This window comes from Tachyglossus aculeatus, chromosome X1 (assembly GCF_015852505.1).
Source record: "Tachyglossus aculeatus isolate mTacAcu1 chromosome X1, mTacAcu1.pri, whole genome shotgun sequence".
NCBI classification, from domain to species: domain Eukaryota; kingdom Metazoa; phylum Chordata; class Mammalia; order Monotremata; family Tachyglossidae; genus Tachyglossus; species Tachyglossus aculeatus.
Genome location: NC_052101.1, coordinates 93,306,604 through 93,334,538, shown reverse-complemented (window position 1 = coordinate 93,334,538; position 27,935 = coordinate 93,306,604). Strand labels below are relative to the sequence as shown.

The 27,935-nt window shown below is 52.2% G+C and overlaps 1 protein-coding gene across 1 annotated transcript; it reads right to left on the bottom strand.

Moving 5' to 3' along the window:
• Positions 1 to 615: 615 nt before the first annotated feature.
• On the bottom strand, positions 616 to 27,106 carry PODXL2 (podocalyxin like 2). The gene is given in 9 exon segments (XM_038740215.1): positions 616 to 2,217; positions 4,248 to 4,427; positions 10,096 to 10,157; positions 10,964 to 11,120; positions 13,997 to 14,071; positions 14,562 to 15,164; positions 15,166 to 15,398; positions 21,063 to 21,344; positions 26,927 to 27,106. Coding segments are annotated over 9 exon segments (1,845 nt in total). The 5' UTR covers positions 26,967 to 27,106; the 3' UTR covers positions 616 to 2,004.
• Between the last annotated feature and the right edge of the window lie 829 nt (positions 27,107 to 27,935).

Sequence of the window (27,935 nt, the reverse complement as noted above, 5' to 3'; positions counted from 1 at the left end):
CCAGGCTCCGGGACCATCTCATTACGACAATAATAATAACAATAACAAAAATTGTGGTGTTTACTATGTGCCAAGCACTGTCCTAAGTACTGGGGTAGATGTAGGATAATCAGGTCGGACACAGTCCTTATCCCACATGGGGCTCCCAGACTAAGACAGAGGGAGAACAGGTATTAAATCCCCACTTGACAGATGAGGGAACTGAGGCCCAGAGAAGTTAAGTGACTTGCCCAAGTTCACCCAGCTATCTTCACTTTCTCTAGTCTCTCCACAGAGGTAATTCATTCACCACCCCGCTTTCCCCCAGGGGCTGTGGGGTGGATCCGGGGGGGAAGCTGTCTTGGCCCAGGCCATCTCCGCCCTTCCCCAATATGGCCCCAGGGCGGTGGCCACCACTCCCAGCATGGTCCTCCCTTGAGTAAGAGAGCGTGCAGGAACACGGCATCCCCCTTCAACCCTCGCCCTCAGCGGGGCTGCGTCTCCGGGGGTGACGGGTCCTTCGACCTTGCCTATGCCAAACTGATTCCACAGGCACCACCCCGCCACCCTGCTGTTCCCCCAGCACAACCAGGCAGCGAGAAGGCACTGGGGACAGAGTAAACAAAGGCGAGCAGCATGGGGTGGTCAGTGGTTTCTCCGATCCACAGCCAGTTTAATGAGTCTTACGGTTACCAGGTGAAACACAGGGGTTAACACACACTGATGAGGAGGGGGACACGGGTGCCCTCCGCATGGTGAATAAATAAGAGCAGCTTCGGCTTCCCAGGGGCCCGAATGCACAGGCGCTGCCTCAAGCCTGTGGAGGGTTTAGCACGATGCAGCCCCTTCTGGAAGGGGTGCAGGAGCTGAATACTAACTGCACAGCAACAGCAGCACAAGAAGTCAATGCATTTCTCCAATCCAAACCAGTGGGGGTAGCTGGGACAGGGGCAGAATTCCTGGGTCCATACCTACGTGTGGTTATCCGAGCCTCCAGCTGGCCAAAACCGGGGTGGGGGGGCAGTCTGTAGAGAGAAAGGTGAGGCAGAGTGAAGGGAAAGGGGGTTGAGAAGAGCCATGGGCCTCAACCTCCAATCATCCAAGGGAAGCAGGAATCTCCGCTGATCAGGGGCGGCGTTTAGGCCCTTGTTCGACTGGAACAAAGTCAGACAGGCGACAACGCTGTTTTTTCAAAATATCGAGGGATGCGTAGCCAGCGGGGCGGATATAGTACTTAGCTGTACTAGGCTCACTTTAGAATCACTGAATCTTTTCCACAGAGCCCGGATTTTGGCGCTTTGTGCTCCGGCCAAGACCAGATGGGAGTGGAATGGGTTCATGGGGGTTTCTGGGAAGGGTGGGAGTGTCAGCGGGATCTGCAGTTCTCTGGCCCTTGTGGCGCCCAAGATGCCCAGCCCCAAGGACCGGTGGTACCAAAGATCAGAAACTGGTGAGTTTCCTGTCTTAGAGAACAGAGCCAGGCAGAATGGAGTTCTTTTGTGGGTCTCTGGCCTATCGCACAGACCCGGCTCTTACCAACAGGACACTGACTTCTGGGCTCTTGGCTGCTTGCAAGGACCTTGCCAACATGAAAAGAAGCAGGCTATCAGTTCTGTCAGAAGGGCAGGGCGTGTTGGGGGGCGGGAGGGGAGAGTGTCAGGATTGTAAGTAGGAAAGGTACCGGGGGAGTGGATTTGGAGATCACAAAAGAGCTATGATCTAGTGTTAGAGTTTCAGCTGAGAAATACTGACCAGTTCATAATGTAAAATCGGGGCTGTAGCTTATGGGGCTTGTAGAGCAAGCACATGTTTTGTCATCCACATCTTGAGTTTCATCCCTCATTCATTCTCTCTCTCTCCTGTTTCCCTTTAGCCACACCAGTGCTTTGCAGAGTGAATCCAATTGGTCCCAGCCCTTCTCCAATGTTCCTGAGACTCTGCCCCGGTTCTACAATCCTTGGCGGAGAGAAAAGGGGTGCGTTGGGGTTGGGAGGAGGGTTGGGGGAGGGAACCCAGACAAGTCTTTCACAGATGTGTGTCCTCCTCAAATACATCCGAGTCCTCATGGTCCCTCTTGCTGCTCAACAGTGCATTCCAGCCAGCTGGCCCATTGACAGGGCCACCCCCATTCAAGCTCGGCTGCTTCTCCTGCATCTCCGATTGGCTGTCGCTTGCGACATCCAGCGTTGGGTTGTCGTGGCAACCATTCTCCACAAATCGTAGTTCTTCTCCATGTGACTGGTGGGAAAGTAAAAAATGGGTAAATTCTCAGGATACAGAAGCAAGAGGAAAGGAGAGGAAGAAATTGTGTCAGCAGCGATTAGTGGACCCTACCAACTTGCCCAGCTCTGACCCCACTGGGCTCCATCCAGAGCCCGGCTGAACTCAAAATACAACACCGCCACCTCCAACCCCGACATTTCATTCCCATCTGTCTTTTTCTCAACAACCTATACCCCTTTAAACCTATAATTCTCCTCGTGGGAGTTTGTTCACCCTATCTCAGTAAGCCAACCAATCTGTGGGCAATCAACGGTAAGAGCAACTTAGATGATGAGGGGATGGAGAAAGTTCTGTACGAGAGGCCGAAAGGGTTAGGAGTCTTCAGGAAAAAGCTGGAAGGGGACAGGATTGAATTGTACGGAATCATGAAATGGGAAAACAGGAGCAACGTGGAATTATCAATCACCAAATCCCATACCACCTGGTTACAGGGACACCAATCAATCAATCATATTTATTGAGCACTTATTGTGTGCAGAGCACTGTATTAAGCGCTGGGGAGAGTACAATATGAACAAATTTGGTAGACACATTCCCTGCCCACAAGGAGCTTTCGGTCCAGAGGGGGAGACAGACATTAATACAAATTATGGATATGTATGTAAGTGCTGAGGATAGGGTGAATAAAGGGTACAAAGGGTACAAAACCAAGTATAAGGGTGAAACAGAACCGAGAGGGACTAGGAGAAGTGAGGGCTTAGTCAGGGAAGTCCTCGTGGAGGAGATGGGATTTTAATGAGGCTTTGAAGGCGGGGAGAGTGGTGGTCTGTCTGCAGTAATGGGGAAGGAGTTCCAGGCCAGAGGCGAGACGTGGGTGAGGGGTCGATGGTGAGCTAGATGAGATCGAGGTACAGCGGGTAGATTGGCGTTAGAGGACCTAAGCATGCGGACTGGCTTGTAGTGGGAAAGCAGCAAGGTAAGGTAGGAGGGGGCAAGGTGATTGAGTGCTTTAAAGCCAATGCTAAAGAGTTTCCCCTCGATGCCGAGGTGAATGGGCAACCACTGGAGGCAACTGCGGAAAATATGGACTAAACATTTTTTAGAAAAATGATCCGGACAGCAAAGTGATGTATGGGTGGAGTGGGGAGAGACAGGAGGCAGGGACATCCACGAGGAGGTTGATGCAGTAATCAAGGTTGGATTGGATAAGTGCTTGGACTAACGTGGTAGCAGTTTGGATGGAGAGAAACAGGCACTGGACCTTGTAGGTGATGGGTCCCAAACAAACAAAAGAAAACACTTTACGGTGGAAATATGGAATCTGTTCCCCCAGGAAGCTGTGCAGGCCAAAAATATCAGGAGGTTTGAGCGGGGTTGGATACGTTCTAGGATGAGCAGTTACTAGAGGGAAGAAACATGAGGGATGCTAGGTGGCCCATCGCCAACCAAAAAGGGCAACCATCACACGGTCTCTCAAAGCATCCTGTTGCCATTCATTGTTGGAGACTAAATTCTGAGCTGGGTAGACCATAGATAGGTATGTCCTAATAATAGCATTGCTTAGGTTATTAGGTAAATCAGGGAAAGAATTCCAGTTGCTCTCTTCCCATGAATTATTTGCAGTGAAGGCACTGAGCCATTTACTAAATTACCATGTACTGAGCTCACATGCGGCATTCTTTGACCCAACAAGCCTACGATTCACCAGCCTCTGACCACAGATACTGTTCCTTCCTTTGTCAGGGAATTGTCTTCCCATTTAGCAGGCCCTTCTCCCAGACCCACAGTTCTCATTCTATCTGGTCAGAGACAAAGGGCTCGGATGTCGTACGGGGGGGTGAGGGGTGGTTTAAGGCAAAAATGACCCTTCCCTGCTTCCAAGACTGACCTCTACAGCTCCCCTGAGAGCAGAGACTTGGAAGTCCTGCCCAGCCATGCCATCTATCACCCTAGACATATACCTCCACATCCCTTAAATCCTGGCCGGTCTCCATCTTCCACGGCTCGGCTCCCTCCCCCAGCCCCTTGCAGGCCCCAATGCTTACCATGTTCTTGAGTTTGGGTATGCGGCGCTGCCAGCAGTTATAGATGAGCCCCAGGACGATGATGATGACACAGATGGACCCGATGACGACCAGCACAACAAACAGTTTCCCGTAGTCGCTCTGGGCTTGGCTGGGCCGGGACTGGCAGCTGGTGGTGGAGGAGTAGTTCTGGATCCCAATCTGGAGAAGGATCAGAGTTAGAACAAAGAAAATACCTCATAAAAATGCTGGGCTCCTCTTCCCTCAGTTCCCACAACACTGGACAGTCACTGGGGACTGTGGGTACCAGGGCTGAGAGACGTACGCTTGCAAGCAGTTTAGGACGGGGCCGCCTGGAAGATGGATGAAGGGAGGGATGGGTTAGCCGCCAATGAGAAAGAGCTTGCCGGAGACCAGGGAATCAGGAGTGGGCAGGGAGGAAAAGGAGTTCTGAAAATGGTATCGATTAATAGTAGTTATTGGGAGCCTACCGTGTGCAGAGCACTGTACTAAGCGCTTGGTGCTCATTCGTTTGGTTCTGAATACTCTCGGAACAATGCTCACACCCCAGGAGTGTTTCTGTATATTGGATGGCAAATACAGAATTCTCCTAGGTGAACACGAGCTAGGGGAGGCTGCTGTGACTGAACGGTTCAGAATCCAGCAGGATGAAATGGGGAAAACTGATCGGGTGAGGTGGATTTTTAGGAGTTTTCATGGAGGAGAGCTCCGGGCATATCTTCTAGTCCTGGGATGGGCCATTGGGATGCTCAACAAACACGGGGCTTCTCTCCTCCGAACCTCCCGCAGCACCTTGGGATCTTGGTGAAGGCAGACTTCTCTGTGCTCAGAGATTACCTGGGAGGAAGTGGGCACCAGGGAGCGTCTCTCTGAGGCACAGGGGGGCACGGGCTTTCCCAAAGAGCCCAAGACACCCCAGAATCGGTTTCCTGCTCCTCCTTACCCGAAGCTACTGGGGTCCCTTCGGCATGCGAAGAAAATGAGGTACCCGTCTTCACCTCTAGGGGGCAGTCAACTCCACCACAGAAATGACACCATCATCATCATCTTCAATCGTATTTATTGAGCGCTTACTGTACTAAGCGCTTGGGAAGTACAAGTTGGCAACATATAGAGACAGTCCCTACCCAACAGTGGGCTCACAGTCTAAAAGAGTGGGCTCACAGTCTAAAAGACTGTGTCTAAAAGACACCACAGAGGAGAGGGGCAGGGAACTGAAACGCCCAAGTCTTGAGCAGTCAAAGCTACATCCTCTTCATCTAAACCAAATCCCAGGGCATCCAGGATAAGGGACACCCAACAAAAGGGTGAAGGGCGCTCGGCTGATTCGGCCCAGACAGGCCTCTTATGTGACATGCAAAGAAATACACTCCCTGAGCAGAGCTAGAAACACAAATTCAACAAGAGAGCAAGAGGGAGAAAGAAGATTATTACCCTCTGGTGGGAACATATCCAGACACATGGAAAAGTGTCTGTTGATGCACTTTAAACGTATCGTCATCCAAAGTAGGGATTGAACACGTAGTCTGTGTAGCGCACTAAACGAGTCGCTTAGGGGACAGTCCAAAAAAATATAAGAAGCAACCGATGCTCTCAGAGAACTTACAGGCTAACAGGGATGACAAGACCTAAAATGATGAATGTTCGACAGTTAAAGGAATTCAGGGGTAGATTATAAAAAAATAAACAAAAGTAGATAAGTAAATCCATAACAGACAGGAGGTGGTGGCTTTTTAGGAGGGCTTTGAAAGAGGGGAGAGATGTGCTGAAAGAGGTAGGCGTCACAGAGAGGACGGAAAGGAATTAGCACTGGGTCAGAGGTGGAAGAGTTGAGATCGAGGGACTGTTGGCCGACCCCTAGCCCACTTCCTGCCTCTGGCCTGGAACGGCCTCCCTCCTCAAATCCGACAGACAATTACTCTCCCCCCATTCAAAGCCTCATCGAAGGCACACCTCCTCCAAGAGGCCTCCCCAGACTAAGCCCCCTTTTCCTCATCTCCCACTCCCTTCTGCGTTGCCCTGCCCTTTGCTCTTCCCCCCTCCCAGTCCCAACGCACTTATGTACATATCTGTCATTTTATTTAGTTGTATTGATGTCTGTCTCCCCCACTCTAAACTGTAAGCTTGTTGTGGGTGAGGACTATCACTGTTTATTGTTGCATTGTACTTTCCCAAGCGCTTAGTACGGTGCACTGCACACAGTAAGCGCTCAATAAATGAATGTTAGGAGATCCTAGGTGAATCACCTAGGAAGAGTGAAGAGCATGAGCTCGGGTGTAGTGGGAAAAGTGAGCAGAAAAGAATATTGTACTCTCCCAAGCACTTAGTAGAGTGCTCTGCACACAGTAAGTGCTCAATAAATACCATTGATTGTTTGAATACAGAAAATTAAGGTAATATTATTGCTCAGGAAATAAGGTCAGAGTAGCCTGGTGATTTGTGGGGTCCTCTTAGACTGTAAGCTCCTTGTGGGCAAGGATCATGTCTACCAACTCTATTATACTGTACTTTCCCAAGCACTTAGTATCTGTTCTCTACTCTACTCTCTACTCTACTCTATGGAGTAAGCCCTCCATAAATACTACTGATTCATTGATTGACTGTGAGAACTGACACCTCCTTTACCCTCATGTAATGTTACAGCTCTGACGGGGCCCCCGGGCCCCCGGTTCCTCCCCCTCCTCCTTCCCTCACCCCCAAAGATCTGGCCTCCTACTTCACTAACAAAATTCAACCCATCAGGTCCGACCTCCCCAAAGTCACTCCCCCACCCTTCTCCAACCCCCCGGCTCTCAACACTCTCTGCTACTCTCCCATCCTTCCCAGCAGTATCCTCAGAGGAGCTCTCCTCCCTCCTCTCAAGTGCTACTCCGGCCACCTGTGCTTCAGACCCCATTCCCTCTCATCGCATGAAATCTCTCGCTCCATCCCTTCTCCCCTCCTTAACTTCCATCTTCAACCACTCACTCTCCACTGGTTCCTTCCCCTCTGCCTTCAAACATGCCCATGTCTCTCCCATCCTAAAAAAACCCTCTCTTGACCCCACCTCCCCTTCTAGTTATCGCCCCATATCCCTCCTACCATTCCTTTCCAAACTCCTTGAACGAGTTGTCTACACGCGCTGCCTCGAATTCCTCAACACCAACTCTCTCCTCGACCCCCTCCAGTCTGGCTTCCGTCCCCTACATTCCACGGAAACTGCCCTCTCAAAGATCACCAATGACCTCCTGCTTGCCAAATCCAACGGCTCCTACTCTGTCCTAATCCTCCTTGACCTCTCGGCTGCCTTCGACACTGTGGACCACCCCCTTCTCCTCAACACGCTATCCGACCTTGGCTTCACAGACTCTGTCCTCTCCTGGTTCTCCTCTTATCTCTCCGGTTGTTCATTCTCAGTCTCTTTTGCAGGCTTCTCCTCCCCCTTCCATCCCCTTACTGTGGGGGTTCCCCAAGGTTCAGTGCTTGGTCCCCTTCTGTTCTCGATCTACACTCACTCCCTTGGTGACCTCATTCGCTCCCACAGCTTCAACTATCATCTCTACGCTGATGACACCCAGATCTACATCCCCCTCCCTCCAGGCTCGCATCTCCTCCTGCCTTCAGGACATCTCCATCTGGATGTCTGCCCGCCATCTAAAACTCAACATGTCCAAGACTGAAATCCTTGTCTTCCCTCCCAAACCCTGCCCTCTCTCTGACTTTCCCATCTCTGTTGACAGCACTACCATCCTTCCCGTCTCACAAGCCCGCAACCTTGGTGTCATCCTCGACTCCGCTCTCTCATTCACCCCTCACATCCAAGCCGTCACCAAAACCTGCCAGTCTCAGCTCCGCAACATTGCCAAGATCCGCCCTTTCCTCTCCATCCAAACCGCTACCCTGCTCGTTCAAGCTCTCATCCTATCCCGTCTGGACTACTGCACCAGCCTTCTCTCTGATCTCCCATCCTCTTGTCTCTCCCCACTTCAATCCATACTTCATGCTGCTGCCCGGATTGTCTTTGTCCAGAAACGCTCTGGGCATGTTACTCCCCTCCTCAAAAATCTCCAATGGCTACCAATCAATCTGTGCAACAGGCAGAAACTCGTCACCCTGGGCTTCAAGGCTGTCCATCACCTTGCCCCCTCCTACGTCACCTCCCTTCTCTCCTTCTACAGCCCACCCCGCACTCTCCGCTCCTCCGCCGCTAATCTCCTCACCGTGCCTCGTTCTCGCCTGTCCCACCATCGACCCCCGGCCCACGTCATCCCCCGGGCCTGGAATGCCCTCCCTCCTCCACATCCGCCAAGCTAGCTCTCTTCCTCCCTTCAAGGCCCTACTGAGAGCTCACCTCCTCCAGGAGGCCTTCAGACTGAGCCCCTTCCTCTCCCCCTCATCCCCCTCTCCATCCCCCCCATCTTACCTCCTTCCCTTCCCCACAGCACCTGTATATATGTATGTACATATTTATTACTCTATTTATTTATTTATCTTACTTGTACATATCTATTCTATTTATTTTATTTTGTTAGTATGTTTGGTTTTGTTCTGTGTCTCCCCCTTCTAGACTGTGAGCCCGCTGTTGGGTAGGGACTGTCTCTATGTGTTGCTGACTTGTACTTCCCAAGCGCTTAGTACAGTGCTCTGCACACAGTAAGAGCTCAATAAATATGATTGATTGATTGATTGATTGATTGACAGAACCATCGCTTGGCACATAGCGCTCAACAAATACCATTACTATTATCTGACCTTATATAGCCTTCACATTCAGGGAGAATCCAGCTCAGTGATTCAAGTTTGAAAAATGAGGATATCTTGAGTACTCTTCCCTGAGAATGCACCTTTCACCCAAAATTCTCCAAGCACTTTCCAAGACAGAGACAGGAGAGCTGAGCTCCAAATCAGTGACAGCCGAAAAGAGGCTTCTTATTAGGCCAGCATTTCCTCCACCATGCAAAGCCACTTCCTCCAGCACTTCCATGTCCCTTCATGGGCAGGAACAGCACTGCTTTGCCTTTTCTCCCCAAGTTAGGATGAGGCCATGGAGAAAGCACTTCCCAGAACCAGTGTCAAGATAGCTTGAGGATTCAACCGTCTGCTTACGCAGAGAGACCTAGTCGCTCCCCGACCCAAGAACAAGATGGATTCTCTCTGGCTGTCCTCTCATGTTTAAATGAACCATATTAGTTTCCTTTCTGTCATGGAGGGTCCCAGCCAGCCAGCGCCACTTTTACCTTTGTTTTCAGGCCCTGTTCTCAGCTATTTTTCTGAGGCGCCAAGTATGCTGTGCCAGGACTGGGAATGTACCTCCACAGGCAATATCTCAAGGGAGATGGGAGTGAGGGGCTCCCAACCTAACCAGAGAGGATCAGAGGATTGGGAAAGTTCACTTTCTTTCCTCAGAAGAAAGCTACCCAGGAGCCACTGCCCAAGGCTCCCAGATTTGTCCCTTCCAAGGAGAACTTTGACCTGGGAACCCCCGGAGCCCCCAAAACCTCAGAAGTGCCTGCCCTCCACGCCTTCAGGTCTCCCTGACCTTTGAAGTTGTTCCTCCTCTCAGAAGCTTCCTCCTCAGAATGGTGTCCAACAGGTGGAACAGCTCTGTTTGGGAAGACAGTAACTGGCTACGTGGCCAGCCCGGAGGCTGGGCCTTCCCCAGTCCAGGTGCCTCAGAAGCACAGAAGGCTGACACAGCAATTGTCAGGCTAGCAGGGTTGGAGGGACCCTCCCCGAATGGCCTCCTAAAGATGGAAGAACAGTTCTGGGCAGGCCCAGTCTCTACTGCTTGGCTGAGAGGTGATTCGGAAGTTGATTGCAGGCCAAGCTCTTGAGGCCTCACTGTCCCATAGGGTGTCAAGTCTCTTACCTCCGCTAAACTCCTTCGGATGTCCCCCAGAACTGAGAGCACTTCATTGGTTGGGACCACCCCTGTGAAGGAGGAGGAGGAGGAGGAGGAAGAGAGATAGTCAGTGCCGCCCCACTGGCCTTTACCACCCTTTTTACACCACTCTGCTCTCCTAGGCCTGGTATCCCCCGCAGCTTTGCTGAGCCTCTTCACTTCTGTGTGGGCACTGACCCATGCACTGCCTAAGCAGCATGCACACACAATCCTTCGCAGGACTGAAAAAGTCCAAGCCTGGGGAATCCAGGTGGGAAATAGGTCCGAAACAGAGCGTGAAACTCACTGGCTCTATTTCCCTGCCTCCTTGTCCCACTCCAGTAGAGAAGTGTCCAAACCAAATCTGGTTGTCGAACTGGCTCCCCAGGCTTATGGAGAGAAAAGCAGGTTTGGGCCATTTAACCAGATCTATCGTTCTGCGTGGCCTTTGAATTCATCAGTGTCTCCGAGTGGTTTCGCAGCACCAAGAGAAAGTGGGATGGAGGGAAAATGGACTAAATTGAGCCTAATCTTTAATACTAATGGCAGCATCTGAGAAGAGCTTACTTTGTGCCAAGCACTGAACTAAGCGCTGGAGAAGTTACAAGGATGATCAGATCGGACCCAGCCCCTGTCCCACACGGGACTCACGATCTAAGGGGGTAGGGGAACAGGTATCTTATCCCTATTGTACAGATGAGGAAACCGAGTCCCCTGACACCCAGGTCTGAGCTCTTTCCACTGGGCCACACTGCTTTTCAGTCCTCTCCCGCTCATCCGCCTTCTACGCCCGCCGCCTACTCTTTCTCGCTAAAATCGGGAGATCTTCACGCCCTCCTCGGCCCCCTTCACTTACCCTGTTCGCCCACCAGCGTCATCAGCAGGTGCTGCTCATTCTCATTGGGTTTGCTCAGCGAGATGTGCCAGTCCCCTGGGCGCCCATCGGCCTGCCGAGGCAGCACCTCCTCCACCAGGGCCAGGAGCTGAGAACCCCTCTGCTGCCGGAACACCTCCTGCCAGGAACCCAAAATAAACCCGCTGAGCCCGAGCTGGGTGAAGAGGGCGCCTTGAACCTGAAGGAAGAGGCCAAGCTCATTTCTTTTGGGGGCGGGCGTATCAGTGAGGTCAGTCAACAACAATATTTCAGCGTCAACTGCCACTGATGTGCCTGCCATGAGCAGATGCTTGAGGAACATATAAAAGAAGATGAGATCCCTGCCCTCCGGGAGTTTCCGCTCCTGGAGGAGAGAGAAGCTGACAGGTACACAGTGGTTAAGAATGAGAAATAGCTTTAAATAATAAGCAATAGCAAACATGAGTTCCACAGTGGCTGAAAAGATGGCATGAGTTGGAGATGGGGGTGTTAATCAGAGAAGACCTGCTGGAGGTGGTGACTTTGGGGGGAAACCCTGAAGGATGGGAGGGACATGGTTTGGTGAGGCTGAGTGGGGAGGGCATTCCAGGAGAGGGGAAAGGTGTGAGCCATGACGGGCCAGAGGTTGGAGAATCCAGAGTGAGAAACGGTTAGGGTGTTTGCTTGGGAGCAGTGAAGAGCACGGGCCAGGATGCAGCTGGAAAAGAGTACAGATATGGAAGTAGTGCTTAGGCTCAGGGTTAGAAAATGCACAGCCACTGGCTCACTACTGGGTACCACGTAACTCAGTGTGGTAAGCCACTGCCCGGCATGAAGACTCCTTCCAGGCTGCCTTTCCTGGTGGAAATTGGCTCTGGTAGAGACGCCACTCAGTCCAGTTAGTTCCTCTTACACATAACAAGCACCCTACTTACACGCAAGAGCGCGCGCACGCACACACACACACGCCAACTCCCATGGGGGTAGGCATCTCTTCAGCTTTTGAAGCTGGACTCCCAGCCTCACTCTGCCGCGGTTTCTGACAAGAAATGGGAGTTACCGCTCAGGACTGAAAAGACCCAAAATGGTGGCCTTCCGTCCTTTTAGCTCTTTGGCCTGATCCTTGCAGTCTCCACCCTGACCCTGCTAAATTCCTTGCCCTCTTTTTCCCCCTTACTCAGAATCTGCCACCTATGTGTTCAAGTTGTAATTATGTTTACTATGGGTCTCTCTTTATGCTCTTTGGTTTCTTTTACACGTAGCATGCTTCAGTCACTTGTTTGATGTCGTTTTATCTGTTCTGTCTCCCCCTGTAGACTGTAAGCTCCTTGTGGGCAGGGGGCGTGTCTACCGACTCTGTTATACTGTACTCTCCCAAGTGCTTAGTACAGTGCTCTGCACACAATAAGCACTCAAATTATAATTGATTGATTCGATTGTAAACCCACTGAGAGCAGGTCCAAGTCTTAGTCTTCCTTTCTATCTTCCAATAGAACTGATTTTGGTAAGTGCTAGGCCCACTGTTCCTCCCTCTTGACGTGCCATTTCTCAACTCCTCGGCTCTGTCAGTAGCCCTGGCTGTTCCCCCTAAGCTGTTCCCCGGTTTTGGGTTTCTCACTTCTCTCCCCTTCCATTCCTGGTCAACAGCCGAGGAACTCAGCAGGGTCTAGCCCTCCTGCCCAGCTTGATTATAGACTGGTCCCCTCCTGTTGGGCCATGAAATCAGCAGACATCTTGGGGATGAATAGAAGCTGCTGCAGTCTAACCCATCCCCCTACAGCTGCTTTGGCATCTCCTTTCTAATCTAGGTCTGCTGTTGCCATGCCAACTCGAGATGATTAACAAGCAGGGGCTGCAGCTCTCGGTCGCCATGGCAACTCAAACCACTTGGGGCAGGCTCAGGCCTGAATACCGACTGGCTTAATTGGAAAAGATACGGAGAATTTGTCTTAATCTTCAAGACCCTTTGGTAAGATAAGAAAGATGGGCACATGGCAAGATGCCCAGTGACATTCTGATAAGAACCAACAGTGTGCGCTGCCTCAAAAACCCTACAACGACACCTTAGTTTGGGCAATTCCAGCTCTCAAGAAGGGCGCTCCAGCAATAGGCCAGCTGGAAGGCTGGCTCTCATTAGCAGCTCTGAAGGCCCAACCACGCTGTTAGGAAAGGAGAGAAGATGGGGTCAGAAACTAGATCTCACAGCCTAGCTCCCCACAGGGTCAGAGTCAGTGACTCTGATCTTTCCTAGGGTCCAGGAACTGCTTCCTCTGCTCATCAGGCTGATGGCCCATCTGACCCCCTGGGACTGTGGGTTCACCGATCGATAGCAGCCAGATGGAATCAAGAGGCTATGCCCCAGCAGGGCCTTGTCGGCTTATTTTGACTCATAGGCAAGACAACAGAAGGAGATGGGGGAGGGGTCTCTGGAACACCAAACTGACTGGGCCTTGCCTCGGGTCTGTCTTTATCAAAGTAAGCCTGCTCTCCCATCAGCGGCTTCTTGAATGCTCCTCTTGCCCAGAGGCCTCTGGGAAACACGTCAATTGTCCACCTCTTAATGACAGCTAATGACACCCCTCACTAACATCAAGACGGTCGGCATCCTGGTCTCGGCTGAACTTTAACTGGGGAGCCACAGGCCAGGTGGGTGCCCAAAAGCCATAATTAGGCTCCCGGGCACCCCCAGACATGGACTCCCAGAAATCTGAGATCTAGGAGCAGCCTCAGCTTCCCTGGAGTGTACTCTGGGCCAGGCTACTCCGGTCTGCACCAAGCAACTGGAAGGAAGACGGGAGAGGAAGAGGGAAGAGGAGAGAGCGCCCAGGCCCTGGGGCTTTGATTTGGGCAGGGCGGGGGGGGGCGGGGGGGAAGCCTCAGTTCCCCGCCTCTTCTCCCAAAGGTCACTCATGTGGGAATAATTATCCCCCCAACCCTGACGCTCTCCCACCCTAGGAATGGCTGCTCTGTCCCCCAGCTGCCACCTCGGCATCCCCCACCCCCATCCTCTTACCCTGCCCAGGCCCCAACACTCACACAGTCCACGTTCTCTGTCATGTTCAGGATGATGTAGTTCTTCCCAGCCAGGTGGTTCCAGTCTTTGCAGGTCACCTGGGGATTGACAGGGAGGGGGAGACGGGGTGGCGGAGGGGGGAAGGGGCAGGATGGGGGACGTGGGGAAGGAGCAAGTTAAGGGTGGCGAGGAGTGACCATTGTAGGGCCTCTCAGGAGCAGACCGTGGTTGCTTGTTTAGTACTGTAGGGTCTTGACAAAGAGTGTCCACTCTTGCTCTTTAGATGATATTGCCGGGGAGAAGTCAATCTCCATTGGATGCGCAACAGCACGGGTGGAGGGGGAGGGGGCGTGGGGAGGGGAAGCCAAAGACGGAGCAGATAGGGAACAGAGTTCCCCGCTCCCACATGGCCCTGCCTGCCCTCCTTCAATCTTTTCCTGAGCCCCCTCCTCTCATGCCTCTATCAGGAGGATGAGATCCAAGGAGGGCGGGGCATGTACAGGTAAAGAGGGGGTCATGGCAGCCTGGAGTGAAGTCCCAGGCAGTTTACCCCACCTACTCCCTCTCCCCACAAACCCTTCCCTTTACCTGAGCTGAGTCCCAGGGAGTTCCGGTGGGTTCCCCAGCCACCTGCCCTTCCCCAGGCTGCAGGGCAAAGTCCTGCTCAGTGGTGGCAGCAGGAGGGATGCTTTCCATGCCACTGGGGGCCAGGCGAGGGGATGCTGAGGTATTGGGTATGGAGGGATCATCACGTGAAGGCTTAGTCTCTAGAGAGAATTCCCTCTGTGAGGGTGAAACTGCAGGAACCTCCCCTTGCTCAATAGCTGTCCAGATGGAATTGATGGCTCCATCTGCTTCCCCCCTGGACCCAACGCCCCCGCTTCCGGTGGCCTCCAATCTTTTTGGGATCTCTGTGACTCCTCCCTTTGGGCTCTCTGCCTCCTCCGGAACACCTGGGACTGGTTCCATGCCTTCAGCCCCAGCCTCCTCCCCCTCCCCGAGGCCCCGGGTCCCCAATGCCACAGTGGGTGGGGCAGCTGAAAACGGCAGCAGACGTGGCTCCACGTTACTCCCCACTTCCAAGCCTGATGCGGCCTGATCTGCAGGCGCTTCCCGTCCCTCCCCGGGCGCCCTGGGGACTGAGCCAGCTAGGCTACTGGTGGTGGTGGTGGTGGTGATGATGGTGGCGGGGGGGGGTAGGGGTGGTGGTGCTGGAGGGGCCCCCACGAGACACAGTCTGGGGAACTTCCCCAAACTCAGTCACAGGGAGCAGGCCCTCCTCATCATCTTCTTCAGGAGGACTGCGCCAGGCGGGCTCAACCAGATTCCCTGTTGGCAGGGCCATGGGGGGCCTCTCGGGCTCTGGGGCCTGGCTCTTGTCTCCCTTTGGTGCCATCTTCGGCGTGGAGACCGGAAAGCTGTAGTCTAGAGACAAAGTCGAGACGTTCCAGGTTAGGGCGAACCTAAGCAGTGACGCAAATCTCATCCCGACCTATGTCCACCTCCCCACTCCCCCTCCCGACCCCCGGCTCTGCTGCTCATGGGGAGGCCACACCAAGCTTACTCTTGGTGCAGGCCAGAGGGCTCAGCTGTAACAGATGTGTGGGCACCGGTTCCTCTGGAACTGGGCTGGGAACTGGTCCCTGAAATGAAGACCTCTGGGGCCAGGGTAGGACCCCACAACCAAAAGCAGAACTGCTAAGAGTGTTTCAAGAGAATTGGTGGAAACATGAGACCCTCTCTGACCCTGGTGGGTCAAGCCCCCGGGGAGTCGAAGCTCCTGGGGTTTTTTTCCTCCGTTCCATAGCTGACTTGTCTAGTGGTACTGGGGGTAATTCTGACCCCGCCTACTTAAGTGCCAAGTGCCAGGGAATGATGGGGGCCATTGCCTTCATGGGCTTCCGGTTTGAGGGTGTACCCATTGTTTTCTCCCCCACCACTCCCCCCTTTCCCTGATCTTGGGGCCGGACTTCTTGCTCATCCCGAGTCTCCGACGAGACCCGAAGCTTCTGGGCAGGCTGAAAAGATGTAAGAAATGGGCTCTCTGACCCATGAGCTTTTTGAAGCCTCACCGCCACTCCCAAACCCCATTCTGCTCACTCCCCCTCAGAAAATCCCATCCCTTTGTGGCCCCAACAGGACAAATGAGAAGCCGACACATGTAAAGTGAAGAGAATAAACGTTGGGGACTGCTGGTTAACCCTCTTGGCACCACAACCCAGGCTACTAGCAAATGGCAGGGTTTAGGTCCAAAATGGAGACTCCATCTGAGTCCAGCTGGAATCTCAGAAGGGGACTGTGTGTATGTATGTATGTATCTATTTATCTATCAGGATAGATAGAAAGACATACAGACACACCTTGATAATCTCTCCCCTTCAGAAGCCTACTGATTATTACTCAGAGTAGGAGCAGGAGCCCATAAGGCAGTACTGTCATTCAAGGCAGAGGGTTACAGGAAGGGAGAGAGAGAGAGTGTGTGACGCTAGGCATTACCTGAAGCAATGGACTTTGGCTAGTCTTGGTCCAAGACGTTGCTCTTTCAGAGATTGACCTCTTTAGACTTGAGGGTTTTTAAGACACTTAGAGAAGAAGCCATCTCTGGAGCCCCCAGATGCAAAGGAACTAGCCCAGGGGGTACCTGGGAACACTCACATCTCAGGGGCTTCCCCACTGTACTCCAGCAAATAGCGGGTGGGTGGGGTGCACTCCTGGGACAGTGCCTACTTCTGAACGGTTCTCTTTGTTCGGTTCTGCATGTCTGAGCGCCCAGCCTGGGGGCCGGCCATGGTAGGAGCCATCGAAGCAGATCCTGAGGGCCCCGGGACAGCCTTAAAGGGCCAGACGGAAATCGCACACGGGTACGGACGAAAAGAAGAGCATGGCATTAAGACTGGGCATCCTGGTCCCCTTCAACATGGAGGCAGAGTGGAAGGTGGGTGCTCATGAAGTGGGCAGTAAAAGAGAAAAAAGTCCAGGGCCTCGAACGAGGCTGATGTTGATGCACTGGACCCTGCCAAGAGGCGAAAATCCTCAATCAATCCATCCCTCAGTGGTATTTATTGGGCACCTACTCTGTGCACAGCAGCGTACTAAGAACTTGGGAGAGCACGATACCCAGAGTTGGTAGACACTATCGCTGCCCACAAGGGGCTTACAGACAACAGGACCCTCCCCAAAAAAGTCTCAGGGAACCTAAGAACAAAGGAAAATGGAGTGCCCTGAGTCTCTTGGTGATGCTCTGCTCCAGGGTATTAGAGTGACAGATCAACAGAGACGGGGACCGAGGGAAATAGAGAAAACGGTGTGAGGCAGGAGAGGCAGGACTCAATAGCTGAGTAGGTTAGTTATCAACTTGGTTTGCTTTCTTTTTCTTTCCTTACCATTTCTCTCTTCCTTGAATAATAATGATGGTATTTGTTAAGTGCTTACTATGTGTCAGACACTGTTCTAAGCACTGGGATAGATACAAGGTAATCAGGTTGCCCCACTTGGGGCTCACAGTCTTAATCCCCATTTGACAGATGAGGTAACTGAGGCCCAGAGAAGTTAAGTGACTTGCCCAAAGTCACGCAGCTGACAAGCGGCGGAGCCAGGATTAGAACCCACGACCTCTGACTCCCAAGCCCGTGCTCTTTCCAGTAAGCCAAACTGCTTCTCTAAACCACCCCCCTAACCCTTTCCTGATCACTGCTGTAAGTGATTTGTAAGGATATAGAGCAGCAGCGTGGCCTGAGAAGCAGAGGACTGGGGTTCTAATTCCAGCTCTGCTACGTACCTGCTGTGTGACCCTGGGCAAGATGCTTCTCTTGGCTGCAGTTTCCTCAACTGTAAAATGGGGATTAAGGCTGTGAGCCCCATGTGGGACAAGGGACTGTGTCCAAACTGATTAACTTGTATGTACCCCAGTGCTTAGTACAACACTTGGCAAATGCCACATAAACCCAAGTGATCTAGCATTACCACCTCTTCAACCACCACAGGCACACTCACACAACGCTCTCTCTCTATTTTTCTCTCTCTCCATCCTATTCTGTAGGGAGGTCGCATAGCCTAGTGGAACGAGTATGGATCAGGTATCTAGTTCCAGTATGTGACCCTGGCCCGTTTATTTCACTTCTCTATGGTTCGGTTCCCTCCGCTGTAAAACGGGGATGTTACCTGTTCTGTTCTCCCTCCCTCTGAGATGATGAGCCCCATGTAGGATTGACACTGTGCCTGATCTATCTTGTATCTAGCCCAGAGCTTGGCAAATAAAAAGCACTTAATAAATGCCAATCATTATTACTATTGTTATTATACGGGGCCAGTTTCCCATGCCATTACCCAGCTACCCAACCCAAGCATCCGAGGAGAGGGTGAATGGGGTGTGGGGGTGGCAGACTGTAGAATCACTCATACCCACGCACCCTCATGAGAACACAAACCCACATTCTCAAATACCTACGCTCTCACACACACACAAACACGCACGCAAAAGGTCTGGACACCCCAAGGAGGGAAGAGGTGTGTGTGAAATCATTCAAGATTCCCCCCACAAGCACACTCACTCTTCTGAAGCATGGGCAGGGATTGGTGTGGGTTGAGCAGGGTGAGACAATGGGAGCTGTTAATGGAAAAGCCAGGGGGCTCAACAAGCAAGAGCAGCAGTGCAGGACAGGAGCAGGCAAGGAGCTGTATTCAGTGCCCCAGGCATTGAGGAATACTGGACCATACTCTGCCTCCCCTTGGTGTCGGCTGCTGCTGCTGCTGCTCTCTGTTCCATCACAAAAATGGTTTAGGCCTGGTGAGTATTTTTGTGTGCGTGTGTGTGTGTGTGTGTGTGTGAGAGAGAGAGAGAGATAATTACTCTCCCCCCTTCAAAACCTTAATGAAGGCACATCTCCTGCAAGAGGCCTTCCCTCAGCCCTCCTTTCCTCTTCTCCCACTCCCTTCTGCATCACCCTGACCTACTCCCTTTATTCATCCCCACCTTCCAGCCCCACAGCATTTACATATAGCAATAAACAGACATGTTCCCTGCCCATAATGAGCATACATTCTAGAGGCATTACAGGCATGTACGTAAGTACATTACATGCCTGTAATGCCTCTAGAATGTATGCTCATTATGGGCAGGGAACATGTCTATTTATTGCTATATTGTACTCTCCCAAGTACTTAGTACATTGCTCTGCACACAGTAAGTACTCAATATATACTACTGACTGACTGACTGATCTTGTATGTGTATGTGTGTGCGCGCACGCGGCAGGGAGCTAAAGTAGGGAAATCTGTGAGAGAGGCTACAAGATGAGGGAGGGGAGTGTGATCAAGTGAAACACTGAAACATTTTGGTTTTTAAAAAAGGTTGAAAAATCCATATATTAGAGGAGCACATCACGGGCCTTGGCTTGGAATAGAGCCCCCCAGAGAGCAAATCTCTCAATCTCACACTGGTCTTGACAGCATGATCCTATCCATGCACGTGAGCATGGCTGCACCATTTACACGTGAAGATAGCTCCTTGTTGTGCTAACATGTTTTCCCCATATGGAGTCTACCTCTGTTTCCGAGCCAGCCTTTCTGGTATCCCAATGTACACAAAGCCCCTGCTTGGGAAGAGTAGTCCCCCCCCTTCCCCAACTGCTGCCCACCAGATTGGTCGGTCAGCTGCATTATTGGAGACCGTGCTTCGCTCTCCTTTCAAACGGTTTCTTCCGCTCTCCCTGCTTGTGTGGGCCCCCTCTCGGCTCCCCGGGCAGCAGCTGCTGTCGTTCATTCTCCTCACATGTCCCGCCCAGTAGAGCTGTGATTCTGTGAGCATTGTCTCAGTGCTGGTGAGCTGACTGTGTTCCAGAACCTCGTTGTTGGGCATCTTCTCCTGCCAATACCAACTGGGAGCCCAGCAAAGGCTTAGTGACGGCACACTGGGATCCTCTGCCACCATCTAGTGGCAGCTAGATTCATTCAATCGTATTTACTGAGCGCTTACTGTGGGCAGAGCACTGTACTAAGCGCTCGGGAAGTCCAAGTCGGCAACGTATAGAGACGGTCCCTACCCAACAACGGGCTCACAGCTAGAAGCGGGAGACAGGTGTCATACAATCAAAGAAAGCCCCACACCACGCACCTGGATGTGTTCCGGAAGTTCGGGAGGCAGCGGGGTGTGCAGATGGGTGCGTGCCTAGCCTGCGTCTGTCTTGATTTGCTCTCATGGGCACACATTCCTTACTCCAGAGCGTGTGGGTCTCCACGGGAAAGAGACCGCGTCTCGGTGTGGGTGGAGAATGGCTGGCTGGCGAGGCATATGTGACTCATGGCCCGTGTGCGTGTGCTGCGCTGCCTGTGTACTCATTTACTCCGTGTGCAGGTCAGTGGGTACACCCCCTCCGGGAGGAACTGGCAATATGCTTGCCGTTGGCTGGCCCCCCCACCCGCGCGACTGGGGGATTGGGATTGGAGCTAAGACTTTGGCTTCCTGAATTCCAGCCTGTGGAGATGAAGTTCCCGTTCGCCTGGAGGGACGGCCCCCAAAATACGGCTGAGCACCAGCGTCCTAAACGGGGCCGTGGCCTTGGAGAGCAGCAGGGCCGGTTGGGGATCATCTCTCCCCACCCCTTCCCCGTGCTCTGACTCCCTTAGGGGGTCTGAGAAGTCTACCCCGTAGACCCCTGGGGATGAAATGCTCAGGAAGGAGAATAAAGGAGGGTGGCATAGGGACAGTCCTGGCACACATCCCCACACCCAAACTCAAAGTGGATAGAGCCACCTCTGGTGCAGGCTGAAGCTTGCACATGCTCACTCTCACCAGCACAACTCATGGGATGAAGAGGGAAGTCAATGACAGGGATGAGAGGAGAGAAAACAATGGGGTGACAGAAGGCAAAAAAGAAAACAGGCCCCAGATACATGAGCCAGACACCTCCCCACCAAGAGCAAGAGTCAAGAACAGGGACAAGCACCCTGGCTTCTCCCTAAAGAGGACCCGGGGCTCACTAGACACAAGTATAAGACGTGGTGAGACCAAATTCTAGGGAGAAGCTCAAGGGCCGTGCTCCTCTCCCCGCAACTGGTGCTGGCTGATGTCAGTTACTTGAGATGAACTACCTGCAGCGGGGACCAGGTCCAGGCTGGAATCGTTGAGCTCTCCTCCATCTTCCCAGAAGTACTGTGGGGGTTGCAGGATCCTTGACTCCTCGTTCTCCTCCTCCTCGCCGGCAAAACCGGAGCCTGGGACTTCCAACTCGGCCCCCAGGCCAAAGGCCTCACCTGGCTCGCCAGAGTCCAGCAGCTCCAAGTGCGGGGGTAGCAGAAGTTCCAGCAGGGAAGTGGAGGAGAGCCCCTCGGGGCTGGGCTCCTCCGACTCAACCAGGCACACACCCAGGGCCCCTGTGGGGAGACAAAGAAAGCCTCAGAGACCACCCCACCCCGGGGGCAGGGAGGAGATGTGGGAGGCGACTAAGAAGCAACTATGTAAGGGACTCGTGCTTCAAATCGATCTGGACAGAAAGCTGGTTCTTTCGAGCAAACCTTTCATCCCCAATCCTACTGGTTACCTACCTGAAAGGCTGCAGGGAGGGAGGGGGCTCTTGGGCAGAGCCAGAGTGGGCGGCTAGTAGAGGGCACAGTCACAGCAGGTATTGAGGAGTTGGTAAGAGCCACCTTGGGAATTGACAGGCGTACGGCTGGGTGGCTCCTGATCACCAAACCCTAACTTTGAGGGTAAAGTTCTTTATCAATCAATCAGTGGTATCTATTGAGCGCTTACTGAGGGCAGAACACCATCCCCCATAAGGACACTTTCCCCACAGAGCAAAGTTGCCCCGGCTCAGCCGGAGTTCCGGACTTGGATCTGGCTTGCCATCTCCTCATCTGCACCATTGCTGCTCTTTTCGATGGCTTTTCCTAATCTGGGCTAAGACACTCAGTTGTCAGTAAATAGTCCACGCAGGAAGCCCTGGAGCATTTAGTAGCCAAGCAAGAGACAGCAGGTAAAGCAACCTGACACATCTGCTCCTTGAACCTGCTTCTGTAATAATAGGAATAATAATAATAATAATAGTATTTGTTAGGTTGGGCACAGTCCCTGTTCCTCACAGGTCTCAGTCTAGGTAAGAGGGAGAACAGGTATTTCACCCCCGTTTTACAGATGAGGAAACTGAGGCCCAGAGAAGTGAAGTGACTTGCCCAAGGTCACAAAGCAGGCAAGACGAAGCATGGCATAGTGGATCTTTATCCACTATGGGCCTCGTAGTCAAAAGGTCATGGGTTCTAATCCAGGCTCCACCACTTGTCTGCTGTGTGACCTTGGGCAAAACACTTAGTTTCTCTGTGCCTCAGTGACCTCATCTGTAAAATGGAGATTGAGACTGTGAGCCCCAGGTGGGACAAGGGACTGTGTCCAATCCCATTGGCTTGTATCCACTCCAGTGCTTAGTACAGTGCCTGGCACATAGTAAGCGCTTAACAAATACTATTATTATTATTATTATTATTATTAAAGTGGCAGAGCTGAGGTTAGAACCCTGGTCCTCTCACTCCCAGGGTTGTGCTCTTTGTGATTTAAGCATATCGGGTCCCAGATCCTTACCCCTCAAAATCTTTATTCCCCTCCTTCCTTTGACCGCAGCATCAAATCACCCCCCGATCCTCGCCAGCCATTAGCCTGGCCTTTAATGGTCAGGATTAAGAAAGCCGATCCCACCAACACAGAAAACTACTGCTGCCTTTGGCCCAATTATAACCCCCGCTCTGCTGCATTGCCCTGCTTCTCCCATGTGGACCAGAAACAAAGTGATTTCAGGAGCTGGACCAGGAGGAAACAGCCAGCGAGATGGCCATTCACTGTGAAATTCAATAACACCTTGGAGGCTTCGACCTAGTGATCCTCACAAATCCCCTTTCTAGACATCCGTCCTCTGGCATCCTGGCCACCTACAGCATGCTGGCCCTTGGTGAGGGGTGACGTTGGGGTGGGGGACCCCAGATTTCTAGAGTGGGTTCAGATCAAGGAGGGGAGTGGTCCCAGAAGTGGAACAAAGGGGAAAGGTGGTGGGTAGGTGGTCCCACGGGACAAAGCCAAACGCCTCACCCTTCCGGGCCCCTATCGATCCTGGACCAGACCACTTTTTTCTTTCTTATGGTATTTGCTAAGCACTTACTATGTGCCAGGCACTGTACTAAGCACTGGGGTAGATACGAGATAATCGGGTTGGACAGGGTCTCTGTCCCACACGGACCTCACAGTCTTAATCCCCATTTTACAGATGAGATAACGTTTGGCAGATCGCCAGTCTCCAGCTGACCATTTGTCACAGGCAGGACCCTCCTGGAATATTGTTCCCTCCGACTCGCCCAATATAAACAAGAAAATCCACGACAAGACCCAAGAGTGTTCCCTTCCCGTCTGTGTTCATTAAGTTACTTTGCAAGGCCCCTTGCAGGGACCCCGAGCAAATAGACCTATATAAATTCTGCGGAGGATGACAATGATGGAATGAGTACGAAGCAAAGCCGGAGAGCCAACCAAAGGGCATTTCGACTGGGAGAGCACTTGAAACTCGGCAGAAAGAAAGTGAACTCAAAGAGAAAAGGCTTTTCTAGGCCCCGGAGGCACCTGAGCTGCAGGCCCTTGGGCATGTTTACCAGGCTGGGCTGTGGCACTAGGTGCAGCAGTCTTTGGGGAGGAGGAGCCACGGGGGTGAGGGGAGCAACCTGGACCAGAGGCAGGGAGATGATTGGTGTGTTCCTGAAACTTCCCTCCTTCGATAAAAACTCCCCCATTAAATCAGTGAAGGGATAGGCAGGTTAGACAACCTTCCCAAAATGTTGGGGAATTGTTTCTGCTCCTTTAATGGGCGGGACCCATTATGATTTCCACATTTCAATTCCACTCTCCTGGATTTAAAAATGGACAAAATCCTACAGATCTCTGCAGCAGGTGCTCCAAAAAGACGAGGATGTTGTTGTTGATGATGATGATGATGGCGATGACGAGGATAAGAGAAAGGAAGTAAATAGACATTTTCGGAGTAACTTGAGCTTTGAGGCCACTGAGACCAGGAAAAATCTGGTCCTGGTGGAGAGCTCCCTGCTTCTAGCCTCCCCATGCGCCCCACCCCCAGCCCGGCTTGTACCGGCCTAGTGGCTTTCTTACCAGCAGCCCAAGCCAGAAGGTTAGGGGGAGTGACTTTTACCATCAGTATGGTCCCTCCGCACAGAGCCTCATGGTAAGGACACGCAATTGAGGATGTGATACAAGATAAATGTGATTCGGTATGGAAAATGCTTTGATCTCCTTGGGTGGGAAGATGCTATGTGTGGTTACTTTCCACTCCCCTCTTCCAATCCTATGATCAAAATGTTGCCAATTTGTACTTCCCAAGCGCTTAGTACAGTGCTCTGCACATAGTAAGCACTCAATAAATACTATTGATGATGATGATCAAAACTTCACCTTTAAGCCCCTGATATTTTTCCAAGACTGACAGTGGGTAATTAGTTGGTAATTTAGAGCAGGCCCCTCTCTTCAAAGTTGCTTACCCATAAGGTTATACCGAAATAGCAGCACAGACCATCCAACTGTTCTAAGTACAATTACTTTTGAACTTAATTTCTCTGGATTAATTAAGGGCCCACCCATACGGAGATTTCAAGACCGTGTTCTTTGTGTGGGTTGACTTTCTTGTACCTTAAACCTCTGTGATTTTCTGTCACTTTATATGACTTCTAATAAATGGGGGGGGGGGGGCTCAGGGGTTGACATCAGGCAAGATGTTTCTACAGACTGGCCTCCCTAAAGGACGGCCTAGATGGGGGCGGGGGGAGAGAATGGTGTTGGGGGTTTTGCCCCCCCAGCCTGCATGGTCAGCAGCTCAAGAAAGACTGCCAACAAGGCCCTCCCTCCTCACATCTGCCAAGCCAGCTCTCTTCCTCCCTTCAAGGCCCTATTGAGAGCTCACCTCCTCCAGGAGGCCTTCCCAGACTGAGCCCTCTCCTTCCTCTCCCCCTCCTCCCCCTCTCCATCCCCCCCGCCTTACCTCCTTCCCTTCCCCACAGCACCTGTATATATGTATATATGTTGCTACATATTTATTACTCTATTTATTTTACTTGTACATATCTATTCTATTGATTTTATTTTGTGAGTATGTTTGGTTTTGTTCTCTGTCTCCCCCTTTCAGACTGTGAGCCCACTGTTGGGTAGGGACTGTCTCTATATGTTGCCAATTTGGACTTCCCAAGCGCTTAGTACAGTGCTCTGCACATAGTAAGCGCTCAATATTGATGATGATGATGATTAGAAATCCCCTATTCTCTCTCTCTTTCTCTCTCTCTCTCTCTCTCCCCGCCATCCCGCAGCTTCTCGAATCCACCCGGGCAATCTGGTCCCAGCCTCACTAGTCATCAGCATCATCATCAATCCTATTTATTGAGCGCTTCCTGCGCGCGGAGCACTGTACTAAGCGCTCGGGAAGTACAAATTGGCAACATTAGAGAGACAGCCCCTACCCAACAGTGGGCTCCCAGTCTGGCTTAGATGGATGTCAAGTGAGCTGGCCCGGGAGGGGACAAAGGCCGCGGTGGGAGGAGGTGCGCCGAGCCTGGGGAGGAAAAGATCCCCAAGAAAAACGGCGAAGGGAGGAGGATGAACCATACAAAAGCACCGTAAAGTTCCCTGCACTTTACAGAGATCAACGGGGGGGACGTTTTCATCTGCAGCCACCTCCACCCCTGGGTAGGATGGGGGTCCCTCGTCAACTTTTCTACGCCCCCCCCCCCCCCGCCCCTTCATCATCATCATCAATCGTATTTACTGAGCGCTTACTATGTGCAGAGCACTGGACTAAGCGCTTGGGAAGTCCAAATTGGCAACACATAGAGACAGTCCCTACCCAACAGTGGGCTCCCAGTCTAAAAGGGGGAGGCAGAGAACAAAATCAATCAATCAATCGTATTTATTGAGCGCTTACTATGTGCAGAGCACTGGACTAAGCGCTTAGGAAGTCCAAATTGGCAACCTAGAGAGACAGCCCCTACCCAACAGTGGGCTCCCAGTCTAAAAGGGGGAGGCAGAGAACAAAATCAATCAATCAATCAATCAATCGTATTTATTGAGCGCTTACTATGTGCAGAGCACTGTACTAAGCGCTTGGGAAGTCCAAATTGGCAACCTCTAGAGACAGCCCCTACCCAACAGTGGGCTCCCAGTCTAAAAGGGGGAGGCAGAGAACAAAACCAATCAATCAATCAACCAATCGTATTTATTGGGCGCTTACTATGTGCAGAGCACTGGACTAAGCGCTCGGGAAGTCCAAATTGGCAACCTATAGAGACAGCCCCTACCCAACAGTGGGCTCCCAGTCTAAAAGGGGGAGGCAGAGAACAAAATCAATCAATCAATCAATCAATCGTATTTATTGAGCGCTTACTATGTGCAGAGCACTGTACTAAGCGCTTGGGAAGTCCAAATTGGCAACACATAGAGCCAGCCCCTACCCAACAGTGGGCTCCCAGTCTAAAAGGGGGAGGCAGAGAACAAAATCAATCAATCAATCAATCAATCGTATTTATTGAGCGCTTACTAGGTGCAGAGCACTGGACTAAGCGCTCGGGAAGTCCAAATTGGCAACACATAGAGCCAGCCCCTACCCAACAGTGGGCTCCCAGTCTAAAAGGGGGAGGCAGAGAACAAAATCAATCAATCAATCAATCAATCAATCGTATTTATTGAGCGCTTACTAGGTGCAGAGCACTGGACTAAGCGCTCGGGAAGTCCAAATTGGCAACCTATAGAGACAGCCCCTACCCAACAGTGGGCTCCCAGTCTAAAAGGGGGAGGCAGAGAACCAAACCAAACGTACTCACAAAATAAAATCAATAGAATAGATAGGTACAAATAAAATAGAGTAAAAAATATCACACACACACACACACTTTGACCCCCCCCCCCCCCCCCCCCAGCTACTCACCCCAGGCTAAGAGGAGAGAGGCCCGCAGCAGTCGGCCCATGGTGCCGGCTCCCCTTCGCTCCTTTCAGTGGCCAGATCTGCTCCCCCGGCAGTCGGAGGCACCGCGGGGCTTCAGGCCGCATCTCCCCGCAGCCTCCGCATCTCCCCGCAGCCTCCGGGCCTCCCCCCTGCCCCCCTTTGCCAGCCTCCGGCTGCGGGCTTCCCACGGTGATGGGGAGGGAGCCCGATCCCCCCCCCCCCCCGCCCCCTTTCTCCGCGCTGGGCGGGGGGACGGCGAGGAAAGCTGGAGCAAATTGGGGGGCCCCGCCCCGTGATGTCACGCGTCTCCAGAAATGCAGCCGGGGGAGATTGGGGGGCCCCCCCCCTCGATCGGGCCCCCCGTTTTACGGGGGTGACTCAGCTCATCTCATCCCATCCCAACCGTCCTTCCTACCGGCAGGCCTGGCTTCTCCCGCGGTGGCGCACGGGCGGCTTTGGACACACACACACACACACGCACACGCACTCTGATTTTTTAAAATTAAAGTTTACGGCGACAAGAGCGCGGGTCAGAATGGAATAAATGGGATTTTTTTTCCCCTCCCGCCATTTTGTGGGCCGAAATAGTCCGTCTCCCCCGGTGGACTGTAAGCTCCAAATGGGCAGGGAAGGGGGCTGCTAATCCTGTTGTGTTGTACTCTCCCGAGTGCATGGAGCAGTGCTCTGCACGTAGTAAGTGCTCAATAAATACCATTGATTATTACCAAAAAACAGTTGAATGAGAAGCAGCATGTCTGAGCCCCTTCCTCTCCCCCTCATCCCCCTCTCCATCCCCCCATCTTACCTCCTTCCCTTCCCCACAGCACCTGTATATATGTATATATGTTTGTACATATTTATTACTCTATTTATTTTACTTGTTCATATCTATTCCATTTATTTTATTTTGTTAGTATGTTTGGTTTTGTTCTCTGTCCCCCTCTTTTAGACTGTGAGCCCACTGTTGGGTAGGGACTGTCTCTATATGTTG